The sequence below is a fragment of the Candoia aspera genome, chromosome 2, assembly GCF_035149785.1.
Source record: "Candoia aspera isolate rCanAsp1 chromosome 2, rCanAsp1.hap2, whole genome shotgun sequence".
NCBI classification, from domain to species: Eukaryota; Metazoa; Chordata; class Lepidosauria; order Squamata; family Boidae; genus Candoia; species Candoia aspera.
Window position 1 is genome coordinate 104,351,963 of NC_086154.1, and position 12,151 is coordinate 104,364,113.

The 12,151-nt window shown below is 39.0% G+C and overlaps 1 protein-coding gene across 1 annotated transcript in view; it reads right to left on the bottom strand.

The window, feature by feature from the left end:
• TBCD (tubulin folding cofactor D) overlaps positions 1-9,808 on the bottom strand; it is a 169,330-nt gene extending 159,522 nt beyond the window's left edge. Inside the window, exons 1-3 of the mRNA XM_063292673.1 lie at positions 9,729-9,808; positions 6,894-7,109; positions 496-546 (exon numbers count right to left, since the gene is read on the bottom strand). Coding sequence (XP_063148743.1) covers positions 496-546; positions 6,894-7,086 — 244 coding nt within the window. The 5' untranslated portion in view covers positions 7,087-7,109; positions 9,729-9,808. The remainder of the gene's footprint in view (positions 1-495; positions 547-6,893; positions 7,110-9,728) is intronic.
• Positions 9,809-12,151: the final 2,343 nt, after the last annotated feature.

Genomic DNA, 12,151 nt, shown 5'->3' on the forward strand with positions numbered 1-12,151 from the left:
GCTTGGTAAGAAGCACTTGCCATATCTCAGTCAAAATCCAACATGGTGAAGGAGACGGCTAATGGACATGCACTGCTTCTTTTTCTGTAAGGACTTGCCTTACAAAGAAACAAGAGAATTGCACCATGTTTTCAACAAAGTAATCACAATTTCTACACACACACAAACACACAAACCTTTTCACTTTTGAAAACAAAAGGTTCCCTGAAAGCCTCTGGGATGACCTCTTGTTTTCTAGATGGATATTTACTGTGAAACAAAACCACCCTCTCCTCTTCTTCCTGTCTTAATTTCTATTAATGATATCAAAATGGAGGTATATCGATTCTCTTTAGCAAAGCTGCTGCCAGAGGCAAGTGTATTCTAGACAGAGAAGTCCCAAACACTAGGTCAGAAAGAATCTTCTACCACCCATTTTTAAAAAAAAAATCAGCATCATCCATACTAATAGAAAATTGAGATTTTATCAAAAGTTTACCGAATCTCAATATTTACCTAAATGAGGATCCAAAAGATGAGGCTGTTCCTGATATTTATCCATTATAACTGAAAACAAACAAACAAAGAACATACTCAGTTATCAACCAATTTTCTAACATGAAAATGACATATTAATGGTTTGACTTTGCTGAGAAAAGTCTTCCTTAAGATTTCTGAACTCTAGTTAAGTAAGCCTGCTATTACTTTTTAAAGTACAGCAAATTAAAAGACAGTACTAAGAGTTGGGATATATTCTTTCATTTTGATTTCTCATGCTATTTTTAACTTAATGTATAAAAGTGCAAAGGAAGAACTAAGTCTTAAGAAGTTTAATAATTAACTCGAACTACATTTACAGAATTAAATTTTTGTCTTTTTGAATTTGCTATGTTTTATAATAAATGGTTTTCCAGCCATGATACTCAATGTTTCTTTATTATGGGCATGTTTCATTATACAAAAAATAGCATATAACTTAAAAAAACTACACTTGCTGAAGAATAAGCAGTATAAACATTCCTACATGACAGCTATTGTTTAGGTATGTTATAAATAGCATCCTAATAACAATTAAAGCAAAAGGATACACATATTGATTGATTTATATCAAATTTTATCACTGCCCATTTCCCTCCCAAGGAGGGACTCTGGGAGGTTTACAATAAAATAGAATTAAAAACCAAAACAGTTATAAATACAATAAATACAATAAAAATAAGAATGGAATGGAATGGAATCAAGATGGGCGAAAGTTCTTTATCAGATCGCGAGTATAGTAGGTCCATCAGAAGTCACACTAGGGTGCTAGCATTTTATACTAAAAAATGAAGATGAATGACAGCAAGGTGAGCTGGGGCAGTGGAGCGCAGGGCAGCCGGGGGCTCAGGGGTGGCAAGAGCAGCTGCTGCTGGGACTGGGCTGGGGTGGCTGTGGCTTCCTGGGGTGTGGCAGTTGTTGTCAGGTGTTGGTAAACACTGGCATGTCACCCAAAATGTCGTGGCGTGTCACCTTTGACACACGTGTCATAGGTTCGTCATCACTGATCTATACCCTAGTGAGACCTTTTGTGCCAGATCTTGTTTACAGCATGTGTTAGAAAAAGAAGAGGATCAAGGTTACATATACAGGACCCCTGAGATTTGTTGCAAATGCTAACTCTGGATAGCTAGACCATACTAGGCTATTTCTTTTTCTCCTCCTTTTCCAAAGCTTCAAGATCCCAAAGTTTCCAAAGCTGTTCCAGTAAACCCGGAATGGGCAAAGCATGGCCTACAGAGCATTGATAGCCCTACAGCCCTTTTCCTGCATCCTCTAGAATCCTACAAAATCAGTTATGGCAGTGCAGTTTCTCACTTATTTTTGGTGAAGATCAAACAGCTGTGTTCAGCCTCCAGCAAGCTTAACACAATATTAACATTAAAAAATAACCCCTTACTTTCCCAAAAGTGGGGGGGAAAGGCCAAAAATTCTGTATGTTTCAACAATCCAACTGGGAGGTGACCAAGGCATGAGTGATCATGAGTGGCCCTCCTGAATCAGGAATGGGCACAATTGGCACACAAGATTGTTTTGTGCAAAGGGCCTCCCAGCTGTCATCTGCTCTTCATGCAAAAGCCAAGAGTCTAAGAAGACTTCCAAACTTCAGACAAGTTCTGTTTGGGGGAATGCTACTGAATCCAGATCTAAAGATGAAAAATCCCAAGATCCAGGGGGCCCTAAAGCCCACAGTCACTCAGTCTTTCTAGGGTTAATTTGATGCCTGTTCTTCCCTATCCAGATTCACACAGCGAATACTGTCAAAGAACCCTGACAAAATCACTTAGTCAGTCCTGGGTAAAGACGTATCACTATCATCAACATACTGTTGATACCTAACCTCATGCTGACAGATGACCTCACTAAGTAGATTTATGTAGATATTAAATAGGAGCAAGGAGAGTGTAGAGCCTCAAAGGCTCCACAAACTATGGGTGAGCTAAATCTCTCCCTTCCTACTAACACTGACTGGAACCAACCCAGAGGAAGGGAGACACCATAACACTGTGCCCCACACTCCAAACCCCTAAAGTCAGTCCAGAAGGATGCTATGATCAATGTTATCGAAGGGCACTAAGGGATCAAGGAGGGCCAGGATGGATGCACCATCCCCAGCCCAATCCTGCCAAAGATCATAAACAATTATGATCAATGCTGTCTCAATGCTATATCCAGGGAATTATTTCAAAGTCCTAATTTGGAAATAAAGATCTTCTGATTTCGGAATGATTATTGTTTAAAATTTTAAAAAGTTCACTTTCCAAAAACATACTGTAATCGAAAATTATTGGCATATACAGTTGTCATCAAAATTATTCAACCCCCATTGCAAATCAGGTTGATTGTCAAAATGTACAGACTTTCAGCTGTTTGCAATGAACAAATCAAACAAAAGCAATTGAAATAGCTCAACACAACGGATGCTTCAAGTGGTGTCCCCAAAGTCAACTGAAAATGCAACTAATAATGACTTCTCCAGTCTCAAAATTATTCAACCCCCAAATAGAATCCGTCACAACAGTACACATACAGTATGCAAAACAGGAGTCGTCTCAAGCACACCTGATGCAACTAATCAAGGGCTTCATTAGTTGCACCAGATGTGCTTGAGCTGGAACACATGAAATACCTAACTGGCTAGGGGTTTGCTGAGTGTCACGTTTGACTGCATGTTAGAAATACAGTATGGCTAAGTCAAAAGAATGGTCCAGAAAGGTAAGAGAAGAGATCATCACCCTTCACAAACAAGGAACAGGATACAAAAAGATAGCGAAGGCACTGAATGTTCCTAGAGACACCATTGGAAGCATAGTTTGCAAGTTCAAAGTTAAAGGAACAGTGGTTACTCTACCTGGATGGGGCAGAAAAAGGAAGCTGTCAATGGCTGCAACCAGATTTCTGAGAAGGCAGGCTGAGAGAAACCCTCGACTTGGTGGCAAGAGGCACTGAGGTTTCAGTGAGCACAGTAAGGTGTGTACTAAACACAAGGTTTCCATGCCAGAACTCCAAGATGTACACCACTACTGACCCAAAAGCACAAGAAAAGTTGGCTCCAATACGCTCAAAATCTTATAAATAAGCCACAGAAGTTTTGGGATTCTGTTCTGTGGAACGATGAAACAAAACTGGAACTTTTCAGCCCGATGGATTAGCAGTATGTCTGGAGGAAGAAGAATGAAGCATACGCTGAAAAGAACACTCTGCCTACAGTTAAGCATGGTGGTGGCTCGGTGATGCTCTGGGGCTGCTTTGCATCCTCTGGCACTGGAAACCTGCAGCTTGTGGACAGCAAGATGGATTCACCGAAGTATCAGGAAATCCTAGGAGAAAACGTCATGCCGTCTGTAAGGAAGCTGAAGCTTGGGCATCACTGGACCTTCCAACAGGACAATGATCCCAAGCATACCTCAAATTCCACTAAGGTTTGGATGTAGAAGAAGTCCTGGAAGATTCTACAGTGGCCATCACAGTCACCTGACTTGAACCCCATAGGAAATCTCTGGTGGGATTTGAAGAAGGCGGTTGCAGCACGCAAACCCAAGAATATTACTGAACTGGAGGCGATTAGTCATGAGGAATGGGCTAAGATTCCTCAGGAATGCTGCCAGAAGCTGGTGTCTGGCTATGCATCTCGTTTGCAGCAGGTCATAACAGCAAAAGGGTGCTCTACTAAGTACTGAAGATGCTTGCCATGAAGGGGTTGAATAATTTTGAGACTGGAGAAGTCATTATTAGTTGCATTTTCAGTTGACTTTGGGGACACCACTTGAAGCATTCCTTGTGTTGAGCTATATCAATTGCTTTTGCTTGATTTGTTCATTGCAAACAGCTGAAAGTCTGTACATTTTGACAATCAACCTGATTTGCAGTGGGAGTTGAATAATTTCAATTACAACTGTAGTTTAACACAACTTTAACAAAGACATCATCACCATATCCCAAAAATTTAGCTTCTGAATTTTCTTCCATTAGTCATTTTCTAAATTCTTCCCAGTTTTCTTTGCATAGGGAGCAGCATAACCTGAGCAATTGTGAGTCACCAGTGCCACAGAATGTAGAAAGTCTGTGTTGTGTTAAGAAGAATTCTGTAGCATGTGTGACTGCAGAAATAAAATTTAGGAAGGCTTGAAGGACAAAAACAGACAAAAAAGCAAAACAAATGTAGTATGCCTAGGGGAAAAAATATGCTTATAATAATTATAAAAGTATATGCAAGGTAACCAAAAGTTGGTTTGTTTTCAAAACAGCATTATAAATAAAAAATGAGCATTGCAACTTTTTACAATGAGAGTATAGTTTCCTGATAAATTCCAGGTCAGAGCTTATTAAAATCCATTATAAACCCAGTTTAGAGAAAAATTAATCCTTCAAATTAAATGTAATTAAACCGCTAGAGTCAGTTGTGATGTATATTTTTATATACAAAATAATGTTTAGTAAAAGAAACCCTACTCTGGTACTCTTGAAGCCATATAACTATAAAAAGAATGAAGGGAGGAAGTAATTATGATGCATACAAAATGCTAAATTATTTTTTTACTCTTGTTTTGAAAAGTAGTTAATGACATAATAGACCCCAGCTACACTAAGAATTTGGTAGCTTATCTTCTAGTTAATTTCAATAGTAGTAACTCAGACAAAAGAAAGTTAAATGTATATTCTTGAAAAAAAGGGAAGATGCAAATAGAACAACTGGTTCCATGACTGTTGAAATATATAGGATATCAAGTATACTGGGTTTCCTAAGACAGGTTTAAAATAGCAAAGAGTTGATGGAGTCTACAACACTGGCTTATTCATTACCTGTAGAAATGTAATGACCCAGATAGAAATCTTCCCTCTAATCAAGTTAATAATGTATTGGGTTTTTTTTTAATCACTTACTAAAACATGTTCAGGTAGTCCTCACTTACCAACTGCAATTGGGACTGGCAATTCCTTCACTAAGCAATGCAGTCATAAAGAAACATCAAGTGGCAGCGCCTGACTTATGATGTCAGTCCCAGCTGCAGTCATTAAGTGGACTCAGGGACATTAAGCGCGACATCACGTGACTGCAACTTCCAACTTCGTACCAGCTTCCCCATTGACTTTGTTTGTCAGAAGCTGGCTGTGAAGGTTGCAGATGGTGATCACATGACTGCAGGATGCTGCGACCATCATAAATGCACGCTGGTTGCCAGCACCCAAATCACAATCACATGACTGCGGGGATGCTGCAATGGCTGCAAGTTCAAGGACCAGTTCTAAATCTCCTTTTTCAGCACCATCATAACGCAGAATGGTTGCTGAATGAGCAGTTGGTAAGCAAAGACTACCTGTATTATTTGCAAAGATTTACTATGATGCCATAAAAGAGATTATGATGTAACAAAGCTAACATAAAAGCAATGGCTAAGATCTTCATTATTCTTCTATTAATGAAATAAATTTTATAGATCTTTCCTACTTCCCCAGTTTCTCTACAGCCTCTTGCTCATTGTCTCTCAAATATCTGTTCCTATGGGTTCAAACAATTTTCAAAATAGTTTAGGATACCATTATGGGACTACGTATTTAATAAACTAGGATCTTAAATGTTATTTTTTTAAAATTAAACTTCTTGAAAGCCCATGAATTTTTAATCAACCTCACCAGCTCTTAAATGCAATAGTTTAGGAATACTTTTGCAAATAATTACCTAGCAGGACCAAACAAAGAAAAATTAGAAACTTTGAGGCTAAACCTATGAAGGTTGACTTTAAAAAATACTGCTGGATTCATTCCTATATAAATGATACATAGATTATAGTCTAAACGAAGAAAATGCAAGAAACAATAATTCTATCAGCACCAAAACATTTTCTGAAAATAAATCTCTACATAGATGCAAAATAGCAGGCAAGAATACAATAACAATCTTGCAGCGATCAGGAATCTATTGAAATATTGCTTGGTATCAAACTTTAAAGTAATTAATTCTTCAAACACAACTAATACGTCTGCTATTAATAAAGATGAAGCAGTAATAACAGTGGTGTATGTAGAAAATCATTAGCTTCCTAATGGAAATTTAAGAGCTTATTTTGGTAGAAAAAAGATAGCAGGTTGAGGCTGAGAGAACAATTTTATACATCTTTACTCAGACTTAAGTTCTACTTTATTGATGACCTGGAAAATATATTTAGGATTGTAGTCCTACTGAGTTAGTAAATATGGGGAGATGGATAGTCTTAACTAGTTACTTTTGTACTGGCAGAAGATGGAAATAACATTTCAAATCATGTATACAAATACACACACATCTGTATACACATATATTTCTAATAAAGATCCTGACCAAGATGAATTTTTTATGGTCCACATGGTTTGATTTATTTAAAAATATTATCTCATACCTTTAAATTTTTCAAGAACTTTTTCTCGCAGTATCAGATCTTCATACACCAATCTAAGATGATTAATCAATTCCTGAGTTTCTTGACTCTCTGTAAAACATTCAAGTATGTTTCCCTTGGCAATGACATCAGGCTCCAAGCATTTGTTGTCCTCTTGCTCAGACCCGTCATTGTTCATCTCATTTAAAACCATCTCCTTTCCTGATGAATGATTTTCTAGCAAAATAAAAGCAAATCAACATTTAATGTTAGAGTTAAAACTATTATTTGTTTCACAATTATTATCCATAACAGAAGTACATTTAAAATCCATTTATTTCAGTGAGGTCTAAGACTCTTTGATCCAGACTGGACTCTGACTATTCTCTCTTCAAAATAAAAACAATTAACAGTAATGTACTGTACAAAGAAAAGTTATTTCTCTTAAAATATGTGACAATCACCCCTCCCATCTCTTCTCCCAAATTCCTCAAATACTCATATTATGGGGCTACAAGATTGCTATGTGAAATACTTAATTATTACTGGTTTTGAGTATAAGCAAACTTTGGAGAACCTTTAACTATGAGGAAGAACATCTGTTTTGTATGCAGAGGGTCCAGATTTAATCCCCGAGGTAGACCTAGGAAAGGGTCATAATAAACAAAGATTAAGACTGTCCACAGCAAATAATTGAGCTTTAATGAGTTGTGAGACTTTTTTCTTGGTTTTGCTGTAATATACCACTCAGGAAATTAACAGGAATTAAGAATGGATACTGACATGACTGGGATCCATTAAAATCCATACATGGTGAAGATTATTATAAATAAATCACATTCCATTATTTTGAAAAATATGGAATGGCCCAAAAAAGAAATGGAAATCAGATAAATTACATTGTCTCTTTTAATAAATTATTCATTTAGAATGTTAAATTGAGTTTATTCAGTACAGTAAAAGGAAAGATGGGTGGTATTGAAGCAATGGGCCATGGGTATATTGTAACAGGCTCTGAAAGCTGTTGATGCTGTTTATTTATTTGTCACATTTCCAGGCCACCCAACTGCCAAATGATTCTGGATGGCTTTACAATTTAAAAGCACAATGAGATACAAAGAATAATGCAGAGCATATCTATGTATGCCAATATATCAATGGCATTTTTCCTATTATGACATTTATTATATAGTAGAGATAGGCTATGCCTTTGCAGACAAATATATTTTGTTATATAGCTCTCCATCTCACAATGGTGACTCTTGGTGGCTTACAACATTTAAAAACAACACAATAATATCACATAAAACGTAAACAACAGTCAAGAAGCTGTTGTATGGTTTAGATGGTTCATGTTTATAGACAAATTTAAAAATTAATGTTTAATGCCCCCTCCTCCACTAATGGACTTAATGCACACCTTTTTTTTTTTTGGATGACTGAATACTCAGTTGAAACAAAAATCAAATTCAGTCATTCAATTCATATTTCGGTAACCTATGTGTCTTACTTCTCTAATCGACTTTTGAGAATACACCTTTTAATTAAAAATTTACTACTCTATATATATTTTTTCTACACGCTAGTAAGTCAAATTTCCTTATTTATCCCTCACATTAGATTGATGAACAAAAACTATACTTATGATCTTTAATTATATATCTCTATACCTCTTCAGCCCTGTTTCATTTTTGTACCATGAACTTTATTCAAGTACTATCTTTAGAATACAAAAGGCCAGCCTTAATCCCAAAGGCCACATGCAATGTGCGGGCTGAAGTCTACACACATAGACACACAAGCACTGGTACAAACACATGTATATGTCCACACACATACGTAATCTTTTCACTAGCTGACTTTGGGTCAATCGCTCACTTTCAGCTCCAACCAAACTCACAGGGTTGTTGTGGGGAAACAGGGGAGGAAAGAGCACTATGTACATCACCTCCAGTTACTGAAGGCAAGGCAGGATAGAAACCTAACAAATAAATAAGTCTCCAGGAAGTACACTGAATAAGCAATATTATCCATCTCATTTTGTTTGTTTCTTTGGCCCCTTGAGTTTCCTTTTGCAATCCATTCCATGTTTTATTTATAACGCATGTTTAGGTACCCTTAATTTCAATGGGGTCCAATCTAGTCAATACTTATTTGCAGCACCCATAATTTCCTATGAACCTTAAGTGAGCACCAATTCCTTCCTGTGGATAGTCTTGTTTGTCTTTTCAGCATCACCCATAGAAAAGCTGCCTAAAATCCTAGCTGTTCGTTATTGTTTGCTAGATGTAATCTGTATAAAGCAGCTTCCTTCACCCTCCATTTGCAGAAATTGGATGGCTCTGAAAATCAGTATTTTCTTTAAATAAAATAGTGATATATCTTGAGCTATAGTAATTACAGCAGGCCTACAGTTTCTAAATGCCACCCAGTTGCACTGAACAATCTTTCTTGTGATGCTGATGTTTCCAAGGGCTGGGTATGACTATTGTAGAAGCACCAATATCCAAGAGTAAAACAAAAGCACTCTGCCCACGCTTAAACACACTCCCCCGACTTTATTTCTCGCCACGCCTTGGCATAGACTTGAGGAAGAAGCTGTGGAATAGGATGGTTTTAGAGCTAGGCAGTGAACTGCCTTCCAGGGGACACCCTGCATCCTTCCTCCAGGGAATTCTCCCTGGGCGGACCGGGCCGCATCCCCTCCCTTTTCGGACAATACTTCGCGCCTCCCAACGCCCAAGTCTCCCTCCAGCCAGCCCGCCTTCCCACTGCGCTTCCTACAGAGGCCGGACAACCCCCTGAGGGCCATCAAGGGACCGGGCCCTCTTCCCGCCCCACCGAAGCTTTCACTACCTTAACAACCAAAGAAGCTCGTCGTTGGCGCCTACCAAGGCCAGGCCTCCGCAGTACGGCTCCGCGCGTGGGACAGAAAGGCTGGAAACCTCAGGAAGAGGAGGAGGAGCCTAGCGAAGGGGAGGGGGCGGAAAGGAAGGAGCCGGCAGTGGCGCAGGATTGCCAACGAGCGCGGAGGAGATTGCAGGCGGGGTCTCCTTTTCCAGCGCTGGCCGAACGCGCGCTTCTACCCAGCTTTCTCTTAATCCCGAAGTAGCAAAGCAGCTGTTTTGACCCGCGCTAGGCCGGGGTGCAACACCAGCTTCTCATCAAATGCATTTTATAGAAATGGTACAGACCCAGACCCAGCTCCAGTAAAGGTTAAAGGATGAGGATGGTGGCGTCGCAACTACCAGTAGGCAAGTCCAGACAGGAACGACAAAGGTTATTCTTTCCAAGGCGAGAAGTCAGGACGGTGCACCTAGTGATTGTATTGTGGGCTTTTTGTTTTTTTAGAAACGATGTTATATTATTTGTTTTTTCTATAATATAATCCGCCCAGGAAAAGATAGAGAGATAGATAGATATAAAAAGATTCACACAGTCACCTGGCATGTAGAGTGTATTGTTGATATGGGTGAAAAGGCAGGCCAAGGAAGAGGCCCATCCATTGAGATTTCCTTTCAGTAACTGGCATTAGGTCATGTACCAAATGGAGTAATGAAATGAGGGTACAGCAAGTAATAAATCAGTGGTGGGACTTTTCTTTGATCTAGCTTGGCCATATTTAAATAATAGTTGCAGCTTAAAATCTTGTTTGCCAAGATTTCTTAAGATAGCACGGCTTTGAAGAATTTTTATTTATCCTGGATATTTCTAAGGAAGAGAAAGATATGGGACTTGCTTTAAGCTCGTATCGTAGTGATTTCATTTGTGACAAATTGCTTACAAAGCTTGATAAGCACTTCCAAGTTTCCATTTTAGGCATGTAGTCACTAGGAATTGAGGTCAGTATCTTCACATTAGGGTTACAGAAGTTTGAGAGACCTAAATAGGATGTTTCAAGGGAAAGTAAAAGGAAATTTGGTATTCTCTGTAATTGTTGTTGATCTCAGGAAGGGAAAAAAGGTCCCATTGACACTAATGAAAGGGGAGTGTTGGGGAGCAGTGGGGGTGGCAACTTCAACTGAAGTTATCAGGCGGGAAGATACTAAAATTCCCCTTCCTATTGTCATCCAAACGAAAATCATACTCCACTGTCATCTGATTTTTTTAAAAAAAATGTTTGCCTAATTATGATTTTAGCCTCATAGCTGATTTGGTCATACGTGTTCCATCTAGTTTGATGCTGAAATCTTACATTTTTACATTTCGGTCCAGGGAGAAACAAAGGGCCTTTTTTCTTTCTTACTCCCCTTAGGCCTTTACCTGCTGCACCAAAATGATCAGGGAACAGCTGATGTAAAAGAGGTCTTTCTGAAATCCCAAAAAGTAACTGCCTTTCCAAGTAAAAATATAATGAGATTGATAGGTAAAGGTAAAGGTTTCCCTTGACGTAAAGTCCAGTCGTGTCCGACTCTAGGGGGCGGTGCTCATCTCCGTTTCTAAGCCTTGGAGCCGGCGTTGTCCCTAAGGACCCGTCCATGGTCATGTGGCCGGCATGACTCACGGAACGCCGTTACCTTCCCGCAGAAGCGGTACCAATTAATCTACTCACATTTGCATGTTTTCGAACTGCTTGGTGTGCAGGAGCTGGGATGAGCAACGGGAGCTCACCCCGCCGCACGGTTTCGAACCGCCGACCTTCCGATCGGCAGCTCAGCGGTTTAACCCGCAGCGCCACCGCGTCCCAGGTAATGAGATTGATAGGCAGGCATTAATCATCCAGCCCATTCATCTCTGTGTGGGTTACAGAATCTGTATGCTGCCATCTCATTTCACATGACTTGGCTACTCCTCTACAATTCAGCAAGTCTTCAAAATGCAGAAGTTATATTAGTGCTAACTGCAAGGTGAAACCTGGTTAGCTATACCTTTTAAGAGAGAAGAAGCAGTTTCCTGCTTGTTATCTATACCCCTTGAGATTAACATGTCAATAGAACAAAATATACAATTCAGAGATTTACAGAACCTGTGTAAAGCTGTAAGGTATCATTGAGACCATCAAATCCCAATTTCCTGTTCAGTGCGGTAGAGAATGGGGAGAAGATTGTTTTCTTCTTTTTTCTTCTTTAAACATTCCTGTATATTGTATGAAAGTCATATTTAATCCCATTTACTATAAACTGTAACAATGATGGTGGTGAGTATCTAGCCTGTAGGCCCCATGTAAACTGAGGTTTTCCCATTGGGACTGCAGCCTCTTTTTCCCCCCTCACTTGCCTGGCAATTAAGCTTGAAAAAGGTGAAAGTACCTCAAATGCAGAGAAACTACAATACTGATT